At 36.7% G+C, this 26,094-nt stretch overlaps 1 protein-coding gene across 2 annotated transcripts in view; it reads left to right on the forward strand.

Annotated features, from left to right (window-relative positions):
* The window catches only part of LOC140140774 (connector enhancer of kinase suppressor of ras 3-like), a 40,433-nt gene that overhangs the window by 2,622 nt on the left and 11,717 nt on the right, over window positions 1–26,094 (forward strand). For both annotated transcript variants that reach the window (XM_072162515.1, XM_072162516.1), the window contains exons 2-10: window positions 6,829–6,992; window positions 11,885–12,096; window positions 15,710–15,842; window positions 17,083–17,202; window positions 18,012–18,074; window positions 18,823–18,891; window positions 19,683–19,948; window positions 21,362–21,567; window positions 23,985–24,159. In XM_072162515.1, the coding sequence (XP_072018616.1) occupies window positions 6,829–6,992; window positions 11,885–12,096; window positions 15,710–15,842; window positions 17,083–17,202; window positions 18,012–18,074; window positions 18,823–18,891; window positions 19,683–19,948; window positions 21,362–21,567; window positions 23,985–24,159 (1,408 nt within the window). The remainder of the gene's footprint in view (window positions 1–6,828; window positions 6,993–11,884; window positions 12,097–15,709; window positions 15,843–17,082; window positions 17,203–18,011; window positions 18,075–18,822; window positions 18,892–19,682; window positions 19,949–21,361; window positions 21,568–23,984; window positions 24,160–26,094) is intronic.

Genomic DNA, 26,094 nt, shown 5'->3' on the forward strand with positions numbered 1-26,094 from the left:
CAGACATTTTGCAAACAGATTGAGAACAGATTTGAATTTGTTTTTATTAAAATGAAATGAAATTTGCAATTTTTGTAATCACTTAGAAACATGATGAGGCAATCCTTAAATTTCCATTATTTACCACATCCTCTACCCCACAACTAAGAAAAACTGCTGATTATGATCAGCAGGGGATGTCAGACATTTTCTATGCAACTAATGGTTTTAGATGAAGATCTACATTATGTGTAGGCCTATATATAGCCCTATAGTCTATAGATATCTCTAGCTCAAAGGCATTAAACAGATGGATGGTGTATGGAGACCTACATGTATGGTGGGAAACAGGAACCACAAAGACCATGCAAGAGATGAAAGATGACCAATACTGGAGAATAGTAAATTGGTTCATCAAGGCTAGAGACAGAGCTATCTGGTGGAGACAAGCTGAGGCTTTCGTCCAGCAGTGGACCAACAATGGTTGATGATGATGATGAAACATACCATGCTCGCAACCAGGATCAGCTCGGTACAATGGGGCATTTTCCCACCAAATATTTTTCTTGCCCTCCCACCAGTTTGCCCCCCAGGCCCCCACTTTCAAAGCAAAACCCCCAAAATTCACAAATTTCCCCTTTTTGCGGCAATTTTGGGCAAAATCCTGCCCCCCTGGAAATCACTTGCCCCCCCTCCCGAAAAAAGTTCCTGGTGCCGCCACTGACCAAGCACCAAATAGTTTCTGGTGCAAAACATGAATACCTCCAATTTTTTCCCATGTATCAAGATGGCAGTTGAGTCCTCTTGTTTAATTCTGTGCATTGCATCATGGGAAGTCATGACATTCTGCCTTGCAATTACGTCTTCCTGTCTATCCTATTTATAGATGTAATTAAATTGAGTCCAAATAAATTAATAGAGTCAGTAAGATGACCAGCATATAAATGACATCAATAAAAACAAGTCGGTTGTATCGGAAGAAATCTGCAAATAAAAAACAAGTCATTTGCATCCAAATTTAAATAGTAATTGCCTGTGAGGATGTTGCATAATTGTTTTAAGGATACATAGGTGTATATCTTGCGTAGATGTGTGGCATGTAAATGATTTAATGAGGAGAAATGATTGCTAAATTACATGTATGATGAAGTAACGTGGAGGGGGGTACTCAGTACAAATGGCCATACGGGGACATGCCGCAAACATGGGTAGCATTTTCGTACTTTGGGTTTATCAATGACTCCTTTTTCGTGACCAATTTTGGTTTATGGATGGGTCCTTTTTTTCTGAATTTGTTTTTATTCTTTGAAAAATAGCCCAATTTTGCTCAATCTAGCCAAAATATTTGAAATTTCGCTACTATTTTGGTAAACATTTGTAAGAACTAAGACAATTCTAAGGGTTAAATTCGGCCAAAAATTTTTGGTATGTCGATGGGTCCAAATTTCAAATTCTCAGTGGCACACCTAAAACCAAATGTGAGTACCCCCCCAGCCTGAACTGCACACATTTGCTGGACCTCTAGATCAAGGGTTCTCAATAGGCCAGATACTGCCTGCTGACCAGTGGTTGGCCCTTGACCATAATGCCGTACACCCTTTTTTTTGGATAAGGAAAGAAGGAAGGAATAAAGAGAGAAGATGAACAACAAAGTTTTTTTTTCTTTTCAGGATTCGAACCCAAATCCCCTCGCTTGCCAATCAGTAGGTTGGCGACCTGTAGACACAGGTATTTCGCTGGCCTGGCCAAATGAAGGGGTGCCAATTACAACTTTTTCTCTATACATTAATGACCTACCGGACAACATCACCTCCACGGTTCGACTATTCGCCGACGACTGTGTTATTTACCAGACAATTACGAACGACTTTGACGCTGACGAACTGCAGACAGACCTTGACCGGTTATCAGAGTGGGAAAAAAAGTGGCAGATGAAGTTTATCCCAGAGAAATGCTTTGTGCTTAAAATGACTCATTCACATAACTCTAAAAAACACAGTTACTCACTTGCAAACACCATCCTCAGGAAACAAACTCACACTCATACCTTGGAGTAGAGATATCCAATGATCTAAAATGGAAGCAGTGCAGAGACGAGCCATCCGTTTTGTCAAACACAACTACGACAGGAGAGCAAGTGTCACAGAAATGCTTAAGAACTCAAACTGGTCGACACTCCAACAAAGACGCAAGATAGCTAGACTTTCAACATTCCAGAAATCATATCAGGGTTACCTGTCCATCCCTATCCGAACACTACTACGCCCGGTCACGCGTCCTACTCGCCGTACACACAGCAAATCATTCATAGAACTGTCAACAAAAAAGGACTGCTTTAAGAACTCCTTCATACCTAGAACACTAAAGGAGTTGAATAGCTTGCCTGAGTCAATCGTCAGCATTGAAGAACCCAAGCAGTTCAAAGCACAAGTAACAAATCTCCAATAGCTCAACCATTAAGTGCACACCATTTTCCGGTTCGCCTTCCCCACTAGGGGTGTTGAACTGTACCAAGAAGAAGAATGTATGTAGGGTGATTGGGTGATCGTACTAGCCTTCAAAAAGGGTACACTTTTTGTCCTCCATCAAAATATTTTACTTTTAGGAAAGCATTACACTAATTTGTTTTCAGAATATATTTTCAATTAATGATTTTAAAAGTTTTTAAACATGAAAGTATAAATTAGTCCAAGATCTCCCTAAAACAATAACATGCAGTTTTAACTAAGATTTAGAAATATATGGTATTAAAAATGAAATTGAAAAAAAAAAAAAGAAAAAACAAAGCCATGTGTTTCAATCCACCTGCAGTTTTTGACTTACAATGTACATGTATATAGTTTATGTGACCCATTCTGACAATACATTGAACAAGTTGCATTTTTGACATTTCATGATTTGCATGAAAATGTAAGTACTAGACTATTAATAAGATTTAAAATGATACCAAAATTATATTTATAGCATCAATACTTTTCAAGATATGGATAATTTTGTAAATGATACCTTGATATTTTGCCAACTTGTTATTCTGAGTGATGAGCCAATTAATTTCCTGCCTAACACAGGATTGAATAGGGATTATCATAGCTCAACTGTTAATTATTGATTAAATAAACCTCTTTAAATTAATGAACTTACTTTCAAGGATTTGAAAGTCCACTTAGTCCCATAGTCTAATACCATGAAATTAAGAATTCCAAAATTTTAAATTTTTTTTAATGGGAATGTCATCTTTATTTAAAAGCCTATAACTCAAAAACATGTCTGGTGACTTATTCCGGGTTTTGTTGGAGCTGGTCACATTATATGAATATGGTACTGTATGTGCACGAAGTGTAAATTAATAGTACATGTATACACAGGTCATGAAAATGCTATCAGAATTAGTTCAAAGTTATTGTAGCAATTGAAAATGCTAGTCAAGGCAGCAGCTAATTGAAACGAGCTATAATTCATTGAATTCAGTCAAGCAAACCGGATACCTGCACGTGGGAATTACGCCTAAGTTATATTTCACTTAATTTATAACTTCCTCAACAGTATTAACACTACCGTACCCAGTCACAAAGCTTGTAGGCTTTTATCAGAATAGTCAGTAGCTGTGCACAGTGGCATAGGAAGATTTTCAATATTTTTTTTGGGGGGGGGGTGATCAAAGTAAAATTTGTTGATGACATGTTCTGTGGGTGCCCAAGGCATACCCCCCCCCCCCGAGTCAGACAATTTTGCAAAAAATGAATAAAAAACACAAATGTTTCGGGTAATTTGATCACAATTTTTATTTCACCTAGAATTATTAGGGGTTCCTGCCCGGGGGTTCCTGGAGAAACATTTGAGGGTGCTGAGCCCCCTTAAGACTCCTCTGATTCCTATGCCTATTGTAATTTGTATACATGTGCGGGTACAAATATCAAAAATAATGTTTGTGTTTCAATATAACATTTTTGTGTGTCAAACTATTTCATTGTTTCCTGATACCTGTGTGTATCAGGAAAGGAGGTTTCCTATTTTTTTTATCAACCATCATAGTGTGACAATCTTAGTACTATAGCAATCAGTGCCACCAAGAGCAATTACAGGGCCCGTTTTTTTTTTCAGGTTTACACATGTATCTCCACAGCTTTAGGTTTTTTTTGAGTAAAACTGAGTGGATCTCTGTTATACATGTAAACTGGCCGTAAAAGGCAAAGAAAACAGACCATATTGGGCCCGTAAAAAAGATAAGTTTTACGGGCTCCCTGATGAGGACCTGTTTCTTTGCTTTTATGGGCCCATAAAGGTTTGTTTTCTTTATTTTTTACAGGGCCCCTAGGACTGCGGGCCAGCCTAGGGGTAACTCCCCTCTTACCCCCCCCCTTGTTGGTGGCACTGGTAGCAATGACTACATTTGTGAGAGAAATACAAATATGTTTGATAATACAGGCCTTGCTGTCTAGGCGAGTGGTCAAATTTTCACATTTGGGTATAATCAAGTACGGTAGAGCTTCGGTGTGTTTATGTTGAAATGCGTGCAAAGCGGGCTAAAGTTTTTCACTTTCTACGCTTGGATGGGGCACAGAATCGATTAATGTTGAAATGCGAGTGATATTTAATGTTTATGGCGAGTGGAAAATCGCTCACTAATCGAGTTTGGGTGAGCGGAGGTGAGCGAGAGCGATTGCTCGCCTCAAACGGCAAGGCCTGATAATATGAAGTTGGTTTTCTTGATTAGACCAAACAAACTTTGATCATGATTTAAGTTACAGTCTAAACCAGGGCTTTAAACCTGGGGCAAATTATTTGTAATGTATTTTTATTTTCAATAATGCCTTCGCCCATCAGGTAGTGACTGGTAACTGTTCTTTTATGTGGGTGGATGTGGCAAACCTCATTTCCTGCTGCATACATTCAATACTAAAATTGATATTTTTCTTTCATTATTACAACAAAATCGAAAGGTGATTTTCATAGCTGCACTATACTTTATAGTGTATGTGTGTACCGGTACCTCAAAATAATCACAATATGCATAAGTTACAAATATGCAGGTAGTATTATGCAGATAGTCACAGACTGGAATATTGAATCAAATATAGCAGGTCAGATCTATAGATAAATTAATAAACAAATAAAATGGCCAATCCCATTAAAAGTGCAATTTTAGCATACGTATTTCAAGTACTGGTACAAAAGGACACTGCAACACAGTGAGCTATTGAACTAATAATAAATCCAATGCTATTTTAGCCCGGGCATGTTGGCAATTCGTGTAGACTCTCCCCTCTCTACAATGCAGTTCCACAAGAGCTCTGTTGAACCATATTCCTGACCAAATGCACTTGAGCATTTTGTTTGAGCCTGGTCCCATCAGGTCCCAAGCGTGTCTCCACACGGTGTGACTGTTTAAACAAACAAACAAACAAACAAACAGCAGCATGATTTAGATCTTAAGATGCAATTTCTCCACAAAATATGTCCAAAAAATTCTCAAAGGATGTATCCTATTTAATTGTCTTCTTTTACTCACTATTCAGTTTCGTATGTGTTGCGTTCTTGCACTGGATTTAAGTTCTGTTTTACTTTGATATTTCCTATGCCAGTAATTAAAATTACTGGCATAGGAAATATCAAAGTAATATACAATGTAGGACAGACTGTACATGTGTTTTGATTATGATAATAACTGTGTATTTTACTTGTTGGGAGTGAAACTGTACAAAATAATGCACACATACTGCGATATTGATGCATCTACATGTAGTATGTATGAACCCCGCTGGGAAGTTATTAACCTATTTCATACACAAGAAAAAAAATCCAGTGGTTTTGCCATTTTAAGGGGTACTACACCCTGTGGTAATTTGAGTATTTTTGCATTTTCTCAACAAATAATAACACTGGTAACAAAAGTTATGTGTATTATTGGGGCAAGGAATCCAATTACTACACTGAAATTTCAGTGACTCAAGATAAGCGGTTCAGTATATAATGATAGGAAATGAGGTACATCATAGCGGTACATTATTTCTTATCATAAATAACAAATCGCTTGTCTAGGGTCACTGAAATTCCAGTGTAGTAATTGGACTCCTTGCCCCTATAATATACATTATTAGTTTTTGAGAAAAATGCAAAAATAGACACACATTTATTGAGGGATGTAGTACCCCCTTAAGACGAAATGGTCCCAAACAATATTGAGAAATGCTAGCAAATATAAATGCATTAACCCGCAAGAGAAATGAAAGCAGTCCTACCCAATGCGAACCTGTCCGAATACTATGTGTAGTATGTGTGTGTGCGCGCCTGTGTGATTAATTATACATGTACACAAATAATACACTAATGGCATTTTTCCAATATTTGCTCTGATTGGTTCAGGACTGTAAGAGGGTATGAATTCATAGACGTAGATCCCGGGGGGGATGGGGGGATAAATCCCCCCCTATATTTTGTCGGGGGATGGCCCATACAATCATCCCCCTCCCAATGTTGATGCCTGTACATATGTGTGTTTCTGACCAAATTAACCTCATATTTAATCCCCAAAAGTGTCCATTTTTGCGTGCTTCGTGCAAATTTATTCCACATTTGCACCAAATTTCATCAGTTTAATTAACTTCAATATGGCAAAATTGGTCATACCCTTCATGCGCAATTGTACCATTACCTAATTCTGTCACCAAATGGTGCTGGATTCACTATACTTGTTTCCATCCCCATCCCCCCAATCCCATGTCAAAAAGAAATTAACGACGGCATGAATTTTAAATAATAGATGCAACACAGCCTTCGAAAATTAATACAGTACTTGTATATCAACATTGTGGATTTGTCTAACTCCATTTTTTGCATTCATCATTTCAGGTCTAGATGACTGTCTTCATCCATACATACAAGCCTTTCTTGGTAAAGGATTCGCAGGAGAGAGGCTAATGAGATTAACACCACAAGATTTAGATGATCTGAAAATCACTAAATTAGGACATCAAGAAGTGTTACTTGAAGCTGTTGAACTACTCAAAAGCATTGTAAGTGTGTGATCAACACCCGGTGGGTTCAGTCTTCACTGACAATGTGTACGCATGATGGTTCCAATTAGGGGTACTTTTCAAGAAATGTCCGCGGAATTTTCGAGGACAAAATTGTTTGCGATTGTCCAAATTAGGGGTGTTTTGGAGCATAATTGTTCTTGAAATGAAAAATAGGGTGTATTTCTAGGACTTTCCTCCGCGTTTTACCGCTACAAATTCAAAAGCGTGCTTGAAGTGGTCTAAATAGGGGTATTTATTTCGGAAAAATGTCCTTGATTCCTTGTGATAGGGGTTGAAATAAAAATGCGTCCTCAAAATGATAAAAAAGGTATTTTGGGGCAAATTTTCCTTGATTTCGCGCAAAATAGGGGGCAAAATTGCTGCAAATGTCCTCGATTCCCTGGAAATAGGGGGTCATTTTCAAATCCTGGAACAGTCATACGTCCTACCTTTAAACACAAACTGAACCCACCGGGGATCAGCAGTGACATACTGGATGATATCTGGGGAGGGGGTCAATTAACCCGAACTCAGAGTGACACATAACAAATAGAGACATTCTCAGAATGTCGGTCACCAGCCTTTGCATAGTATTTTTGTGGGGCCTGAGAAAACATCAGACGTACCATATTGCATTCTGAATATGAGAAATGTTCTTTTGATATCAAATAATAGCAATTTGGGGTCGTTTAAAAAAAAAAATGTGTATCCCCTTCTATAAAAAAGGCCAAAAGTTTATGATAGATGGCTTTTCATACCAGCTACATGCACTTTTTATGTATCATTAGATTTACTTTGAGAACTGCTAAATATCAAAAAAAAATTTATTTTAATAAATATATTGAAATAATATATTAAAATAATTTGTCATAAAATTTATATTATCACAAATTTCAAAAAATCAAAATTATTTGATATCAGAAGGATATTCCTCATACTCAGAATACAATTTGGTGTGTCTGATGTGCTCTCACGTCCTGGTCTTTGTCAAGATCCTAGTGGGGGCGAGCGGAGCTACGGTGCTCCAAGCAAAGCCTTGTTGAAAGGCTACTCACGTCCTACAAAAATATTGTGCAAACGTCACTATCAGAGCCCTTAACACCTAAAGATCTAGAGAAAGATCAGCAAAATTATACCAAATTTAAAAGATACATGTATCAAGAAGTGATACTGTTTTGAGTAATGCATTACAGTAACGCACCAGCATAGCAACAATCCCCATTATAGATAAGGACCTTAAGGCAAAATTATGCGAAAATATTAGAATAATAAAAAGCAAAGTAGAAACTGTCATTCAGCACAAGTAGATTGAGATATTTACCTCAATATTTTCGATGTGTAGAAACTAGAGCGATATTGTGTATGAATTATTGTCTGAATATGTATAGCAACACTTCAAACCACTAGGGCCTGTGTTCAAACTGATAATTTGATTTTGCAAGCAGAGAAGTATTTGTTCTAGAGAAAGATCAGCAAAATTATACCAAATTAAGTTGTATCAAGAAGTGATACTGTTGTGAGTCTTGCATTATGGTAACACACCAGCATAGCAAAAACCCCTTCATAGATAAGCCTTAAGGCAAAATTATGCAAAAATATTAAAATAATATACACAGTACAAAAACTGTCATTCAGCACAAGTACATGGTGTATATTGAGATATTTACCTCAATATTTTCGATGTGTAGAAACTAGAGCGATATTGTGTATGGATTAGTGCCTGAATAATGCATGTCAACACTTCAAACCACTAGGGCCTGTGTTCAAACTGATAATTTGATTTTGAAAGCAGGGAAGTATTTGTTCTAGATTAAAGCCTCATAGAATTTTAATTCATAGTGCAAATAAGAATTCTCTTGGTGATATTAACAGAACTTTAGACCCCGGGCTTTAGACATCAATAGAAGAGTAGAACAGTAAATGATTCAAAAGATGAAGAGCTCTATGGAAAATTTAGTTTGGAAAAGCATGAATGTAATAATGTTCCACCTTGAATTTATACTGATAATACTCGATCGCTTAAAAATTGTAGAAAAGAGCTGTACTCATGCATGCTCAGTGTTTACTTCCATTTTCAGAGCGTCAAGCAGATCAATTGATACAAATCTCCGAGGCAAAAAACAATGTCGCTTTTGCAAGTTGAAGAAATCTCAACTTTTGAGCGATGTCGCTTGACACATGAATGCACCAACCAATCATTTCCTATCAACTGGATATATTATTTTACTAATTGAGTCTAATTCATTTACATATCTCGATTATTAACTTTCGGTACTGAATTAATTCAAAACAGTAATTATTGACACCAATGGATATTCTAAAAATGTATTTTGTGGCATTTAGAATATTTTAATTGCCGTCTATAAATGCAAAAGCGACAAGCGATGCATCACAAAATTCGGCGATTGCCCATCGCTTTCCAAGAGTGGTGCATCGCAATTGCTCGGCGATAGAGTATAAATTCAGCTTTAGGAAGAAACAAATCACTTTGTTGCTATAGGTCTGGTCTCATAGGTAATACACACAACTTTACAAGTAATAGAATGGCATGCTTGGGCCTAGCTCCAACACATTTGACAAGTATCATTGTATGCTTGCTTTACATCCATTAAGAATTTACATCCGGCAAGTGTAATTTGGGACTTAATTTTAAAACATTATGTTAAGTACATGAACAAACAAACAAACAAAAATAGCCTTTGCCTAATTCATAATATCTATGATCAAAGTGCATTCTTTATATGATATTCTTGTACATGTATAATCCTGTTATAATATTTTAGGATCCATATTGAAAGTTTGATAATTTTTAGTTTCAATGTCGTAGAACTAAATATGTGAACATCCACAACGAACCCAGTGTAAAGTCGCAATTTGGATTATCTTAGATTTGAGTTGAAATCTCCATAAACAAGTTATAAAATGATATATCACTTGTCATATGCTTGGGAAATAGGTGCTCAAAGATCTATTTTTCTCTTGAAATTCCTTTGTTTTCGATCGATTTCTGTAAGGTTTATTGGTACGTATCTCTGGATAAGCACTTTACATTGACTTTGTCATGGACGGTCACATAGTTCCTTCATAAAGTCATCAGTCATCCACTATATGGTATACTCCTTCATGTAAGAAATCACCAAAAATACTCAAGTGTGAAAACTTCATTTACAGCAGGGATTACAAGCTTTATTCTGTATAATCCCCCCGGGGGGGTCACTCCCATTGTAGCCTGTACACCATCCGCGATAATGAAAACGTGTAAAAGGGTCGTTTTTTAGGTGGGTAGGCACGATCTGTGGCGTATCGCGTTTAGGGTGTCAAAACATGAAAAATTGGAAAAAGGGTAGCAAAATTGCAATTTCTAAATCCGGAAATGAAATTTAGGGTATGAAATTTGATGTTAGGAATGAAATCCCTGTTTAGGGTGTCATTTTAGCCAAGGGTTAAATCCTTGTTTAGGGTGCTTTTCAAAAGTTGATTATCGGGGATGGTGTACAGGCCACAATGGGAGTGACTCCCCAGGGATAATCCCCCAATTAAGTCTTTACTCTTCATGTCTTATGTACAGTATAACTTTTCATGCTACACAAGATACGAACAACGATATAATGGTAATGGTACAATATGCTTCAGGCAACACAATTGAATCATAGGTTAACAGTTGGTATCATAAAATCAATATTTGGCATCAGATTGGGAGAGGAAATATTATTATATTATGAGACAGTCTCACTTTCCCCCCAATAGCAGTAGGGTATGTACGTAATATAGTTTGATCAGCTCATAATGGGCGGGCCGTATAACATCGCGGACTGATATCAATATTGGAGAAGAAGTATTACAAATTATTAATTGAAGTCCTATACCGTAAACGTTCGCTTAATGGCGCTATGGGCTCCCTTGACATAACTCGAATTTTAGACACAAACTAAAAGTGCCCTCCCATAAAAATCCCACCAGCAAATAAGGGCATGTACCCTTAATTCTTGTTGGGATTTTTAAAGGAGGGAGCTTTCTATTTGTACCTGAAATTTACCCTAAGGCAAAGGAGCATAGGTGCGCCATTAGGCGAACATTGATGGTACTTCGTCTACTTTCTTTAACATGCAAAACCTAAATATTCCCGCAAATTACATGTACAAGCTGATCAAAGTATGTTTATCCCTTAATTGAGAGTAATGAATTTTGTTGTATAATTAGACATAGCATGGCAAATAATGATTTGCATCAGAAGCTTCCAAGTATTAAACAAAAGTATTCAAAGCAAATAAAAAATGAAACTACATGTATCAGCTAAAATGAGTTAGCTGATTGTTAATTTGGTGGGGTGACATTGCCATTTTGTCTCAAACTATCGGTAAAAAACAACAACTTAAAATTAGCATTGTGCATCTTTTTAGACAAAAACAATCATCATTTTGAGCAAGATTTTTTAAAATCACAAATGTGGAGTAGTATTTTGCATGCGTTTATTTATGGTAGTCACTTTAGAGTGGGTCAGTCAGTGGGACAACTTCCAGGAGTGTTGCCAAGATCCTATGGACGTTCTAAGGGATTTAAGCAGCCAGTTAGTGCACCCCCATGTGGCAAATTACAACACAATTTTCAATCATCAAAATGGCAACCACTCCTCAGGTTCAAAAAAGAAAGAGACTGGCCCCAGGCACCATAAGTTCTGTGTCCATGCTTGGGACATATTTGATGTCACGCTGATGCAAACATCGCCATGACGACATCACATCTTTGCTCTCCAAGGCTTATGGGATTTACGGAAAAAAACAGTTGACCGCAACAGTCTTCCCGTCAGGCTTCTTAGGATATTTAAAAAAGAAAAGAGTTTCAAACCATGTGTAATGCTTTAATGCTAAAATTGTTGTCACACTTTTCAGAACTATGATCAACCAGAAGAAAACCTGCAATCCGTGCTGCTACATCTCAACACCAAGGCCACCAACCTGAAGAATGAGCTGGAGAAACTACTCCCAGCTGCAGAACAAGCAGCCCATATTCAGAGTGGGTCTATCAGTTTACCTGCTAATATCTTACTAAGGATAGCTGACACAGTGACGGCTGCTAAGACACTTATATCATGGTTGGATAGGTGGGTATTTCAAAAACAATGTCATGCAGATGCGATTATATTCCACACCAGGGGAGAGGGGAGAGAGACTGGATGAAATCATAATTCTCTTGGTCGGGCTGACGTCACATAGTGGAAAAAGCCTTGTAAAACCAGTGTGCACATGAGCAGTTCCCCTTCCTCGAGCTGGTTGCTATGCACACACTTGTACAAGGGGGATGTTCGACCGTCCCTGGTGTTTGAGTCCATAATTGAGTCAGGGCTCCAGTTCGGATCTTGACTGTCAAAACCCATGTTTCTGGTAATGCCACATTGATAAAAACAAAACAAAAACAAACAGAGGTATGTCTCAAAGGTCCACCACACATTAGAAAATGTGCATATTACTTACACCCACACACCATATTAGTTACTCCCTATGCATGCTAAGATCTAAATTTCAAAACAACTTTGAATACAAATGAATACATCACAGGAACAATTATATCTACTAAAAAGTGATATTATTAATGCTATATTATTTCATTAATATCACTTAAAATTTAGTCTTCGATGGGAGGCAAATGAGATTGCTTCTAAATTTGACTACTTCTAAATTTAGCTAAATTTGTGAAAAACAATTTTGCTGCCAGTAACTAAATTATCACTTAGTATAGTTGATGCTCAACAAAAAAAATTAGCAAATCAAAGTTACTGCATCTCAAAATTAACAAATTTTGGGCATAATCGGGAATTTTAAGTTCGGCTGTGAATTTTAAGATTTTTCCAAAATATCCATTTTTAAAGTATTCATTTTCCAAAAAACTTAAGTTTTCACTAAAATTGAAAGAAATCATGGCAATTATGAAATAGACACCAAGTCTGATAAGTTAGTTAGCGGAAAATATTTCCAAGGAAAAAAGGAGAAAAATATTTAAAAAATTTAAAAGCTACAATTTTGAACTTTTTGGAGGAAATGCGTGCATTTTGGGAATATTACGGACAAATTGCGCAAATCGTGAATTTTCCAAATCTGCCGCGCGAAATTTGCTCTCAATTAACTATTGGCAATGCATAGTAGTATGGGTTTGTTTTATTCACAAACAGTGTTCAAAATTTTGGTTGTCCGGTTGCCCGGGACAACTAAAAAAGTCGCCGGACAACCAAAAATACTGATTCGGTTGTCCGCCGGACAACCATAAATCTAGCCAAAAGTCACATTTGTAGGCCTACGGACAACCAAAAACTTAGACGGACTGCCAGAAATTGTAATCTGGTTGTCCGTGGGACAACCATTTATTTTTCCTAAATTCGAACACTGTTCACAAACCAACTGATTAATAGGAGCTTTGAGACAAATCTTTATGGCCTTTAATTATAATTTGCATTTTAAAGTATTCTTCCATGCCCAGAAAGAATGAGATCATTTGTCAGTCTTCCTTTGTTTCATAACACTAGGATCCAAATATGCTCATCTCAGGGGAACAGTTCTTAAATCCCAATACATTTGTACATTCATTGAATGACCTTTGAAGATTTGGGTACAAAAACTCATACTCTGCAACTTGAGGTCAAATTTTGCACTATGATTATGTAATTGAGGTTATTGGACTATGGCATTGGGATGAGGCTCTTGTGGTCCATAGTATAAGGGGTACTTTATACTAATCTAGTGGTAATACCACACTTCCTTAGTTAGATATAGTGTGTCTTATCTAAAGTAACCTAATTTTAGATTTCGCAGTGATATATTCCTATCAGTGTGATTTGATTGCGTCACCAGCGTAGGTCAAAATTGCCATTCTACGCATATAATCCACTCCATTAGGTTAATATGCGTGTTTTGAATCTGCCATCGCAAAATCCAACTTGGCATTACTCTCAACATGAGACAAGATAGACTATTATCTCAAGTGGTTATATTCACAAAGTACAATAATAGTATTGGTCCTTTTTTTCTAAATAATCTTAATTCAGATATTGAAATTTATACAACACAGTTTACATCTTAATTCTTAAGTCTGGCTCTTGATTCAAAATCACATTACCATCCTCTGCATTTCAGTGAAATTTCTTGACGTAGGCTATAATTATTGGCAATTGGCAACATCCCAAATATATTGTTGATATATTTTTCAGTATGTTATCAAAGTTATTGACTATACAATATTTTGGCTTCAGAGAATTAGGCAAAGAAAAAAGTTGTTTGGTTGCTTTCCACTTCCCACACCAAATTTTGAAAACTAGAAAAAGTTTTTTTGGTCTTTCCTGTACAAATATTCCTTTGAAAATTTTGCAAATTCCACATTTTGTTTTTCCGTTTCAGAATTATGATTCTAAAGATTTTAAAACAGTCATTTGACACTTTTTAAATTGTTAAAACATGAATAAAGTGATATCAAGTATCCTTTTACACGCCTTATTTGGGTTAAGTGTGGACTATGAAATTAAAAAAAATTCTTGCCCACTCCTACCCGAGAAAATTTGTGGAGGACAACCAAACATTTTTTTCATAGCCTCATATCTGCTGACAAAGCAAAGGATGTGATGACATAGGCCCAGGAGGTGTTTATCCATTGCCATAGACACATACAAACTTATGATATTACATTATATTACTTGCATAATTATAGAATAAACAAAAGGTCATTTGGCAGTCAATTATCAACATCATACATCCTTCTGTGTATATACCATTACCATAAAAAAAACTAGCTGAATAATCACGGATGCTACGTCACACAGCATAAGCATTACTTGGCACAAACACTATTTATTTCCAAGTTTTATGAAAAGTTAGTTGTTTTCTATGAAAAGTTACTCTTTTGTTGTTATCCAATCAAAACAAATATGCGCCTGCAAATGATCTACTAATGTGCATTTGATGGCGACACACAGCATGAGGCATAAATTGTTCCCCCCACCCAACATTACAAGTTTCATGACAACAAGTCAGTGCTGTAGCGTCATAGGGGCACGGGCCACATGCCCCTCCTCCCCTAACGATTTGAAAATTTAAAAAATCCCATAGGAAAATTGCCGCAAAATTGCTTGTGCCCCCCCCCCTCTTCAGGCCCAGTGCCCCCAATCATGGTCAGTGCTCCCTCCCAATAGGATGATTCGGGCTATGCCACAGCAGTCAGTCATTGCTTTAGAAAATGTTTGTTTGTACAAATGTACGATATGACTAATGGAGGGACATGATGCAAAGTGGGTGTTTTAGAAAGAAAAGAGTTGAATGTAATCCAATTGAGTTATTTCTTACAAATTAGGTTTGTGGTTTAGCGAAGTAAAATGTAAAAAGCACCAAATTCAACATGTTTGGGGGTTCTTTAAAAGTTGAAATGGCAACTGATCAGTTATCAACCCACTTTGTAAATCCAATTATATTCTACATTTTTAAGTAAATTCATTCAAGTTTTGGTACCCTGCTTCTTCTATTAATCCCGTGATTATAATTTAAGTTGAAACTCACATTCAATACTAGCCTATCGATTGATTGATTCTGAATCAATCAATTGATCAAAGTTAAGTTGAAACATCCATAATTGGCTGATTGCTTGTTTGAATGAGTAATAGATTATATGATTGCTTGCTTTATTATTAAATGTTGATGAATTAATTATTTATTTGCTTGATTGATGCATCTTTTCAGGCCACCATTTTGCAAAGGGGATGATGATTTCCAAGTGGTGAGACGTGAAGTATTGCAGCACGCATTGGATATCACACAATCCGTACAAAGGAGCATTGACATACGTGCAGCTGTCAATACTATCAAGACATGTGTAAGTAATACAAAGGGGATTTTACTTTTTTAAAATTAATTTTCAACATTATTATGTTTTGATGACCCAATTTTGTGAAAATTTTGGATCCAAATTTAATGATAAAATTGGATACTTTATACCCAATATTTATTAGACTCGCTATGAGTTTTAAAATATTGGACTCAACTACATCTGGTCCAATATTTTTAAATAATGGACTTGACCATGTCTTATCCAATATAAATCATAGCTCAACCAATAATATAGACTGAATCGATCCAATTTTATATCTTTGATGTTCAAGTGTAAGAGTACATTATGAAAGGTGGCTATCCATGTGGCTATTTCAAATCACAGGTGTATATTGGGCTTCAACATCTCTATGGACATTTGAAATAAGAGTTGGGGCCTGATGTAGCTTTATACAGTCTGAAAATTAACAGGAGTACCCTCTGACCTGCCATAATGGCATATAGGACATGACAGTTTCAACCTCTCCAAGTAAAAATTCCTATAAAGACCACTTGATGAGGTCTTTATTTTATTTATGTTGAAATTAACAAAATTGTTGTTGTGGAGATCATCAAATCCCAGTTGTAGTTCAGCACTGTCAATTTCCTGCAATCACTTTGCAAAAAGTATGTTTATATGACAAGTGTGGACTGTACTAAGAAGGAGGAGGAGAAGAAATCTGCTCAGTGATCTCCAAGGTCTTCCCTGAAAGAAATATGCATACATCATACCCCAACAATCACATAATTGCAGGGTCAAAGAGCCATGTCCACTCAGTGGGAACTGCCTTGTCAGCACCATAAATATACAAAGCTACTGTGTCATCAGAAAACACGGAAAAGGTATATGTAAGCCTATATCTGGTGGCACATTCAAAACGTGTTACAATAATCGCACAAAATCTTTTCGGCATGAAAAATACTCAACTGAAACAGAACTTTCCAAATTTGTATGGAAATTAAAGAAAGAAAAAAAAGATTTCAAAATTTGATGGGACATTGTAAAAAGGTCAAATACATCCATGTCAATCATGCTTTAAATAAGAAATCTGAACTCATATTGACCTGTCACCACAGGAGAAAGGTACCAAGCCATGTCAAAAAGAAACAACAATTAGTTGGCTGATGATTGCTGGTAGAATACGGACGTGAAATCCAGCTTACCAACAACACCCACATCATGGACTAAATGTGTTGAAACTAATGCCTATATCATACAAGTATTTCTGTTTATTTCACCCCTGCAGAGTGATGAGCTTATGCAGTTGACAGATTCTACCATCAAGCAAGCTACAGATCCATTGGTTATATCACCTACATTTATAGATGAGGTTACCATCAAGAAGAAGCACCAAGATGAAGAATTGGTAAGTATAGAAATATTACACTACTAGATTCCTATTGCTGTTCCCCCAGAGGTACACTGCAGCCCAGCTACATTGCTCTAGAGTACCTGTGTGGGTACTCTGGAATACACACATTGGAATCACACATACAGGGCTAGTACATACATGTACACTGGTACTGGATTAGATATGCACTGGTACTCTAGAGTAGCCACAAAGTAGCTGGGCAGCAGTGTGCCTCTGGGGTTGTGATTGGCAACAATAGAAATCTAGTATTGAAAGTAAAGTGAGAAACAGATTTGAAGATAAAGACCAAGGAAAAGAAGGTCACTCCCAACAATCAAGTGAACAATTTACTGCCAGCCTTGTGAGTCAAGAGAAAAGAAATGCTTAATCCAATCTCAACTGCCAAGCAAGGCATAAATTAGCCAAAGGGGTGTCCAGGTGTCATTTGGACACCCTGTTTTCAATTTGGATACCCTAAAATTCTGATTTTTATAATGGAGTGAATATGAAGTGGACACCCTGATTTTGTAGAATAAGGTATTTTTGTCCATTTTGGATACTCTAAAGACACCCCTCTGGCTAATGCCTTGCTGCCAAGGATAATGTAATCAGGATGAGTATTGAATAAACAATTGAGTCAAGCAACTTATCAAACAAACCTGCAAGCAACTGATACAACCATGGCTCATTTAAAAAATGAAGTTACTATTTGACAATATGTGATTTGCCAGGATTATTATTATTATTTTTTTTTTTTTTGCAATCTTATACAATAAGATTTTACTACTTATACTGATTTTCTATTGTATTTTGTATGATTTCAGGGTTTATTTCTGAAAACATCTTCCATAGATGGTGTACATTTCATAACTGGAACCAAAGACCAGGTAACAATGAAATAATCTTATTGTTTTACTATCTTCATAGCGATTAGATAGATGTAAGCTGAATTTACACTCAATTACTGAGCGATTACGCTGCATCTATCACTATCACTGGACAACAAACAAAAACTTTTTGTCCATTACTGAGGAAAATCTGTGTATTCTTGGCTAAATCAGTGCTGCTGATTTCATATATGAAGTCAGAATTTACCTCACATTTACATCAAATTTTCAAGTTAGTTTTTACTGAGAATGCTGTATAAAAAGACATTATGAAATATATCCCTCGTAATGTTAGGGTTAAACCGTCCTTGATACCTAGTTCACATCACTGAATGTCTTGATGGAACCTTTCACCATGCTTATCACTTACATCACCCTTATTAGGTGGAACGAAATCAAGGTGAGAATATAAGAGGCACATTTTTAGACTCATTTTAGGCAAATATGCTGATAGGCCTTACATATATCTTAAAATCCTGATGTGATGGACAAATTCTGACTTCAGATTCGCAATTAGCGTGCTCAATTTAGTCTAGAACACATACTTTTACCCCAGTATTAAAATCCATTGGGATTGCAGACAAAGACAGACGTCTTAGTAATATATGAAGTATTTGTAATAATTTGCAGTGAATGGAATATAGCACAGAAATAAGTTGTACTACCCTTTGTGATGAAGTAGAAGTTATCAGCTTGGTTGGATCTACTATTTCATCTTCTCACATACATTTCCTACTTTTGTTTACAGTCTGCTGCTGGTGTTGTTGGTAAAGTACATTCTGGGGATGAGGTTCTATGTGTTAACTATCAAACTGTGGTGAGTATTCAACCTAGTTATACTCATTTATCTTTATTAAGATAGCAAATACAGCCCCGTACGCAGGGGAGGAGGTGGGGGGTGTCGCACCCCCCATTTGGAAAAGTATACAAAAATTTCAGAGTTTGCGAGCATACGAGCAAAAAATCATTTTTTTTACGCTTTTTTGAACAAAAAAGTCCAAATTTTGTTCATTTTTCACAAAATTGCCCCCCCCCCCCTGGAAAAAGGTCCACTTTTTCAAAATCAGCACCCCCCCAAATGAAATCCTGCATACGGGCCTGAGCAAATATATCAAAAGGTACATCAGAATACAATGAAGTGAAGTCGGGAAGCTTATAAATTGTTGAATAGATTACTGGGCAAAACAGACAAACTGCAATTCAGCAACATAACAGTTCAAGGCAGTTCAAACAACCATCAGTGTATCAGTGCAGTAGTAAATTTCTACTACTGCATACTGACACTATCTTTTTGGAGGGTGGCAGGCATGTCAAACAAGAAAATTGCCTCCTTGTCATGTCTGGCACCCACAACAATGCAGCTCTACAGGCAATAACCAATCAACTGTAAACTTGGTAGTGTGATCAAGTATAATGATCTCTCGTGCTTTTAGTTTTGTGTCATTTTATTTGTTTATTTATGAATATTACTGAACTTTTGCATATTTTACGTATTTACAAATATTTGTTATAGGGCCGTCTTAATTACTGTGTAATTTTAGTAAATAGATTTAGTTCCCTGCAACCTGGAACTAAAGTTACCATATTTATTTCTTTTTAATTTCACAGATTGCCTGGGAACACAAAAAGGTCATTGACCTTGTAAAAGAAGACCCCATGACAGTCACGCTCACGCTCAGAAAACGACCGAAGAATTTGAGTACAGCCGGTCAATATCAACGGTCACCACAAACCAGTTTCCCTATCTACGGTGGCCGAATTCGCCCACCAGTGCAGGAGAAAACACACGCCCAGAGGAGCAGAAAGAATAGTGACCCCACAACGCTTAGAGTGGTGATGAGGGAAAGGGACGAGCCTACTCCTGGACCTAGAGGGTATGATACACAAATGGGATATTCCAGTTGAAATGCATACACCCCATATGGAAGACATGACCTTAATCTTACACACAGGGGGTGTGAATTTCAAATGGGGTTACCTGTAATGAGTGACTCCATTTGAAATCTACATCCCCTGGGAGATAATGGTCATGTATTCCATAGGGGTGTATGGATTTCAACTGCAATAGCCCAATGCATGTTTTAACTCAGATCACTTTGGTCCTGTATCATACGCCGTAATTGCTTTGCGGTGCGGTGCCGCACTGCATCATACCGCAAAATACTGCATTGCGATATCGCAATAAAGTTAAATACATTCTCGCCGTGGAAATGCAACAAGTTGCGTTGAGTTGTGGCAAAAAGTAATCAATGTATCGGCATCACAAAGCAATTGCTGTGTAGTATGAACGGACCTTAAGATAGCAAGAACCAATCAGAGCAAATGTTAGAAAAATGCAAACCATTAATTGTGTACACACAGGCGTGTACTATGCACTGTGATGTATTACATGATAAGTGCTTAGTAAATAGTAATCAATAATTGAATTTTGTCAAGTTTTTTGAGCCATATCTCCGAACAGGCCCTGGCAACTTTACACCTGGTTTGTGGTGGATAGTCACATATACTGAATTAGAAAAATTGAATTTTGATTTTGCTCGACAAACGACTGATTTTGCTTGATCGTATCACATTTTACAATTTGGAACTTTTTTATGACAAGATTAATCTACACTTAATACTTCTTCGTTTGGTTATACTTCTTAATTGTTTTCTTTTTCTCCCTGAAAAAAAATCACTTAAATTATCTGATCTCCTACCATTTATACTATATTCACAAAATGTCAGCTTTCTTGTGCGATATATGTGATTATATGTTATGAAATCTTATTTGTCTTACATTTATGTTCTTCATGTTCTTTATCCATCAATTTATTTTTCTGGTTAGTTCTATATGAATGTATGAAAGAGGGGGTGGGTGTGTGTGTGTGGGTAATTGTTTTTATCCGATAAACTATGAATCTTAGGCCATTATGTTAAGGGGGTGTTTGTTTCAGGCCTTTTGGCCTTCTGAGCATCTCATTCAAATGTGTATGTATTGCTGTTGTTGATTTGTTGTATTTTGAATGAAATAAAGATTGATTGATTGATTGATTGATTGATTGATTGAGTCACCGGCACTAGCTTTGGAGTTCAGCTTGTGCTGCGTTGGCTTAGCATTGTTTCTTGCGTGTACATACGCGCCACTTTGATCGTGTGTGTAAAAGTATGTACACGCACCAAGTAACGCTAAGCTAACACAGAACATGCTGTGCTTCATAGCTAGTGCTGCTGACTGGAGGTAGATATATAGACTATAGTAATAATGTTACAAAACTGAGTAATTTCACAATAACTTCATTTTACAGAGCCCATAGTGACAATGAAACTACAGAACCTCTAGATATAGACTCATCCTTTGATGACAGCAGGAAGATAGTCCGTCGTGAGACTGCAGGTGCATCTATGATGCAATTAAGAAGACCGCCTGGTGGGTCCAAGAGTAATCGCCATTCTGATGGAAGACCTAGATCCTTACCGGAGGATATTGCTGAGGTTATTACTAATACTGCAGGTAAGTAAGGGGTAACAAAATTAAGACTTGTTCCCACAAAATGAGACAGAAGTTGCTTTCTTTTTTAAAGTTAAATTCAGATTCATATTATCTGGATCATAAGTTTTAAAATGATTTATAACTTGTTTGGGTTGCTCCCTCTCTTGGTCTTCAAAAGTCAATATTTCAATGAAGAATTCTTTTGTTTTCTGACATGAACAATGAACCATGTCTCTTTTTATCACTTGAAACTTTCAGCTCATTTTGTGAGAACAGGTCTCAATTGTTTGTTACCGTAACCTGACCGACCGTGAAAAAAACTTCCTTTCGGTATATTGTACACATTTAACAAAAATTGTCCCCCGATTGGCCGTGATTTTTTTAGCCTATGCATGATTCTTTCATAAATAATTTTTCATTGTTGTGACCCGGCGACAAAGCGTGTATACTTGTGCCAGAAACTTTGTTTATAACAATTCAGTAGAATATAACTAGATGGAGAAAGAGGGAAGGGGTGAGAGTGCAATAACAGATCGGCCCTAATATCTTTAGTTATGGCAAACAAACAATTTTTTAGTCCTATCTCTAGTGAAGTCAAACTACATTGTATTTTTCAAGTTTAATGTAGCAGAGTGTCATCGCCCCGATATCTTCATGGCAGAAATCGCCATGGTAGGTTGAATACACAGCCACGCATGGCCATTTTGTTCCGACCTGTTTAATAGCTTTGACAATAGCCTGGTGACTGTCCTCTGTGGGGGTGAGTGAGCATGGTATACGCCATGAGGTCATCTGCTTTTAGACTGCCTTCACGAGTGGCCTACGCTGTGCTATAGTTCAGCACATATAAAATCAGAATTTTTGTCAGTTTTTGACCTCAATACCCACAGTTCTTTCTTAATCCGCAAGCAAACGACTATCATATTCTTTCAACACATGTATTCAAGTGCAAGCAAAAAAATGTGTCTTCTTTAGAATAAAAATTACGGGGATATTCATCATTTTCTACCCCGGTATCCAAAGATTTATGGTCTGAATATCAAATCGTGCATAGCACATTCATGTGTATTGATCCCGGGTATTGATTTTAGTGTCTCTGCTGTACAAAGTTATTATTAACCAGGCGATGTTGGTGTGTGTAGCATCTTTCAGAATCTATTTTTTAAACCTTACATGTCAATGTTTACTTATGAACAACTCGTGATTGAACTTGTCCTTAATGCGGAATGTTAAGATCATCCCTCCAAAAAGGTGGACCCTGGATATTGAGGTAATGCATTAGTCGCTTGGTACATATATGAAACCTCTTTAAAGAGAAGTGCACATATGTGTACATCCATATCAAAACGATGCACTTGTCAGCTGCTACATGTGTCTCATTTCACATAATTGCTAGGAATAAATACCAGACTCATCTCCGAAGTGGAGGTCACTTCAAATTATCCCCAAGTCACATGGTTAAGGAACGTTCTTTGTATTCCTAAACCATGTAACTTGGGATGATTTAAAGTGACCCCCACTTTGGAGATGAGTCTGGTATTTATTCTTAACTATTATGTGAAATGAGACACATGTAGCGGCCGACAAGTGCATCGTTGTGATATGGATGTACACATATATGGACCAAAGGAGAAGAAAATTCTAAATCAAGATAAGGCTTATTAAAGATAACTGAAATGTACTCCAACTAAAATTAAAGACAGGGATGTAAATTGATTGACCACTTCAACATTCAGTTAACATTTACATTGGGCTATTCCAGGTGAAATCCGTACACCCCCTATATAAGACATGATTTTGATCTTCCACACAGGGAGTGTGAATTTCAAATGGGGCTACCAGAATGGGTGACTGCAATTGAAATCTACACCCCCTGTGTGGAGATTAAGGCCATGTCTTGGGTTGTATGGATTTCAAATGGAATAGACCATTTCTCTAATGGATATTTTGGGGGTTGAAATGAAATGGTGGTGTTATTCTTTAAGATTTGGACTTGGGGATGGATGAGGGGCAGGTTTGTTTTGCAATATGTTGAAGTTAATGTTGAAGTTCATTTACAAATACAGGCTGTATTAAAATTATTATGTTACTTTATACTTTCTATTTACAAGTCTGGTTATTTCCACTTCAATTGGATTCAATGGTGCGTTTGCAAAAGGCAAGCATTTCTAAAACACCAAAATGGATGAAGAACAATCTTTTTGATACATTCAGTATAAGAATTATGATTGGATGACATCTACAATGTTGCTCAGTCATTTAGTTCCTGCTATTTGTTCATGTTCTTGTAACAAATATCAGAGCTTGAGATAGAACAAATACCTGATGTACATAAATTAAAATTTAAAGACAAGACATAAACAAGACACTTAACAACTATAATCTTGGTTTGATGCTTTCATGTATAATTGACACCCATTCCATTCATTTGTATCTAGTTGAGGATTGGTTACGGACTCCCATCACTGGTAGCCCACCGTCATCAGATTCTCAACAGACACCCTCGCCAAAAGCAGACGCAACGGCTGTTGTGAAAAAAGAAGATGAGAAGAAAAAGAAGAGTGTGAGAATCAACACAAATAACAACACAGAGACGTCATATGATAACGACAGGTGAGTTCTTAACGGGCTATTCCAGTTGAAATCCATACACCCCCTATGGAAGACATGAATTTAATCTCCCATAAAGGGGGTGTAGATTTCAAATGGATTCACCATTTTAGGTAACCCAGTTTGAAGTTAACCTTCATCAAGGGACTTGCTCTGATGTACGAGGAGGTATCCAAAAGTTTTTGACATCACCCAGAAGGAAAAGAGCTATATTGATGAAATTTTGTCAGTGTAATCACTGGTCCTTATGTACATTATGGTCCAAAAATGGTCTCATAAGTATGTTTAATTTTTTACAGGTGGCGCTATGATGGGCAGTAGGCGCATAACCTTTTCATGATAAGATCCTCCAATTTCTTGAGTTTCTTCACTGTGGTGGCATCATCCGTAAATGATTGACGTCCACTTCTTGGCTCATCTGTGAGGGACATGTGGCCAGTTTGGAAATTCTTTTTTCAAAAAGCAACAGTGCCATATGATGGGCAATCATCACCGTAGATAGCTTTCATTTCATCACATATTTTCTGAGCATTGTAGGCCTAACTCTCCAAATGCAGGAACTTAATCACGCTGCGTGCCTCAATTTTCACCATCTTGCAGGTTATGCGCCAGGTTATGCGCCTACTGCCCATCTAGCGCCACCTGTAAAGAAAGTAAACATACTTAGGAGACCATTTTTGGACCATAATGTACATAAGGACCAGTGATTACACTGACAAAATTTCATCAATATAGCTCTTTTCCTTCTGGGTGATGTCAAAAACTTTTGGATACCCCCTCGTACATCTCTTGAATCATTTAAATCATCTCATAAAACTCACCTATACTTTGATCAGCTCGTAATCGGCGGGAATTGTTAGGCTTTTACCACTACGCCGAAAAAGTAGATCCACGTTAAGAGTAATATTGTTCATCTGGAAGATCTACAATGTGCATGTTAAAGAAAGTAGACAGGAACAGGACTTGAATTAATAATTTGTGATGCTTCTGGCGAGGTGTCACAAGACAATTCTCTAAATAACATATATTGATATTAATCCGCGATGTTAAAATTCCCGCCGATTACGAGCTGATCAAAGTATAATGAATATTGCTTATGGTTAAGTCCTTGGTTGTTGTTTTTTGCTTGTGCATATACTTATTGTTGTTTGGTTTGGTTTCTTTGCTCTTTTCTTGAGCTTTTCTTGTGCCAAGAGTGCTTTTTTTTTTTTCGGATTTGTGCATAATATAGAAATACACATTATTATTATTACCCACCCCTTGCCATCTCTGTTCATTGAAACAGCGTCTCTCTATGACATACATCTTCTTATGGAGGCTGCACTTTCTCTTTAGTCCCTCCGTGGAATGCTCTACCACCAGATGTATGGCATTTATGTAAGAGACTCTCACACTACTGAGCAATTCTCGCTTGAAGAGCTATCTTTTCAATGAATATTTTTCTTAAGGCAGCTGTGTACTCTCAGACATGTATGTAGTAAAAGTGCAATAACTTTGTAATTAACCACGCAACACACATAAAAGTATAAAATTTGATAAAGGCAAGACATCAATGAATCTTAATATAAATATAGATTTGGTGTAAAAACAACAGTTATGAAGAAAATCACAAAAAAGTGAGTTTTTGGCAATATTTGTTTGGTACATCATAACAAAAAAACACTCTTTCCAAAATATTTCATTTTGTTTTTATCTCAATCTTGAGGCTCCATTCCAAAAACGTTTTTTTAGTTTTTGATATTGGCCTTATTTTTGAGTTATTGACCATATAAGGCATCAAAATGAACTTTTTAAAATTCAAAAACGCCTATTTGCACAAAATGATGCCCAAAATCGGAAATAGACCAAAATATAAAAAAATGGGAAAACCGTTTCTCGAGTCGATCATGCTTCTTAAGATGATCATATTTGCTTACATATAGATGCTGTATTTATTGA

The sequence above is a fragment of the Amphiura filiformis genome, chromosome 19, assembly GCF_039555335.1.
Source record: "Amphiura filiformis chromosome 19, Afil_fr2py, whole genome shotgun sequence".
In the NCBI taxonomy this organism is placed as follows: domain Eukaryota; kingdom Metazoa; phylum Echinodermata; class Ophiuroidea; order Amphilepidida; family Amphiuridae; genus Amphiura; species Amphiura filiformis.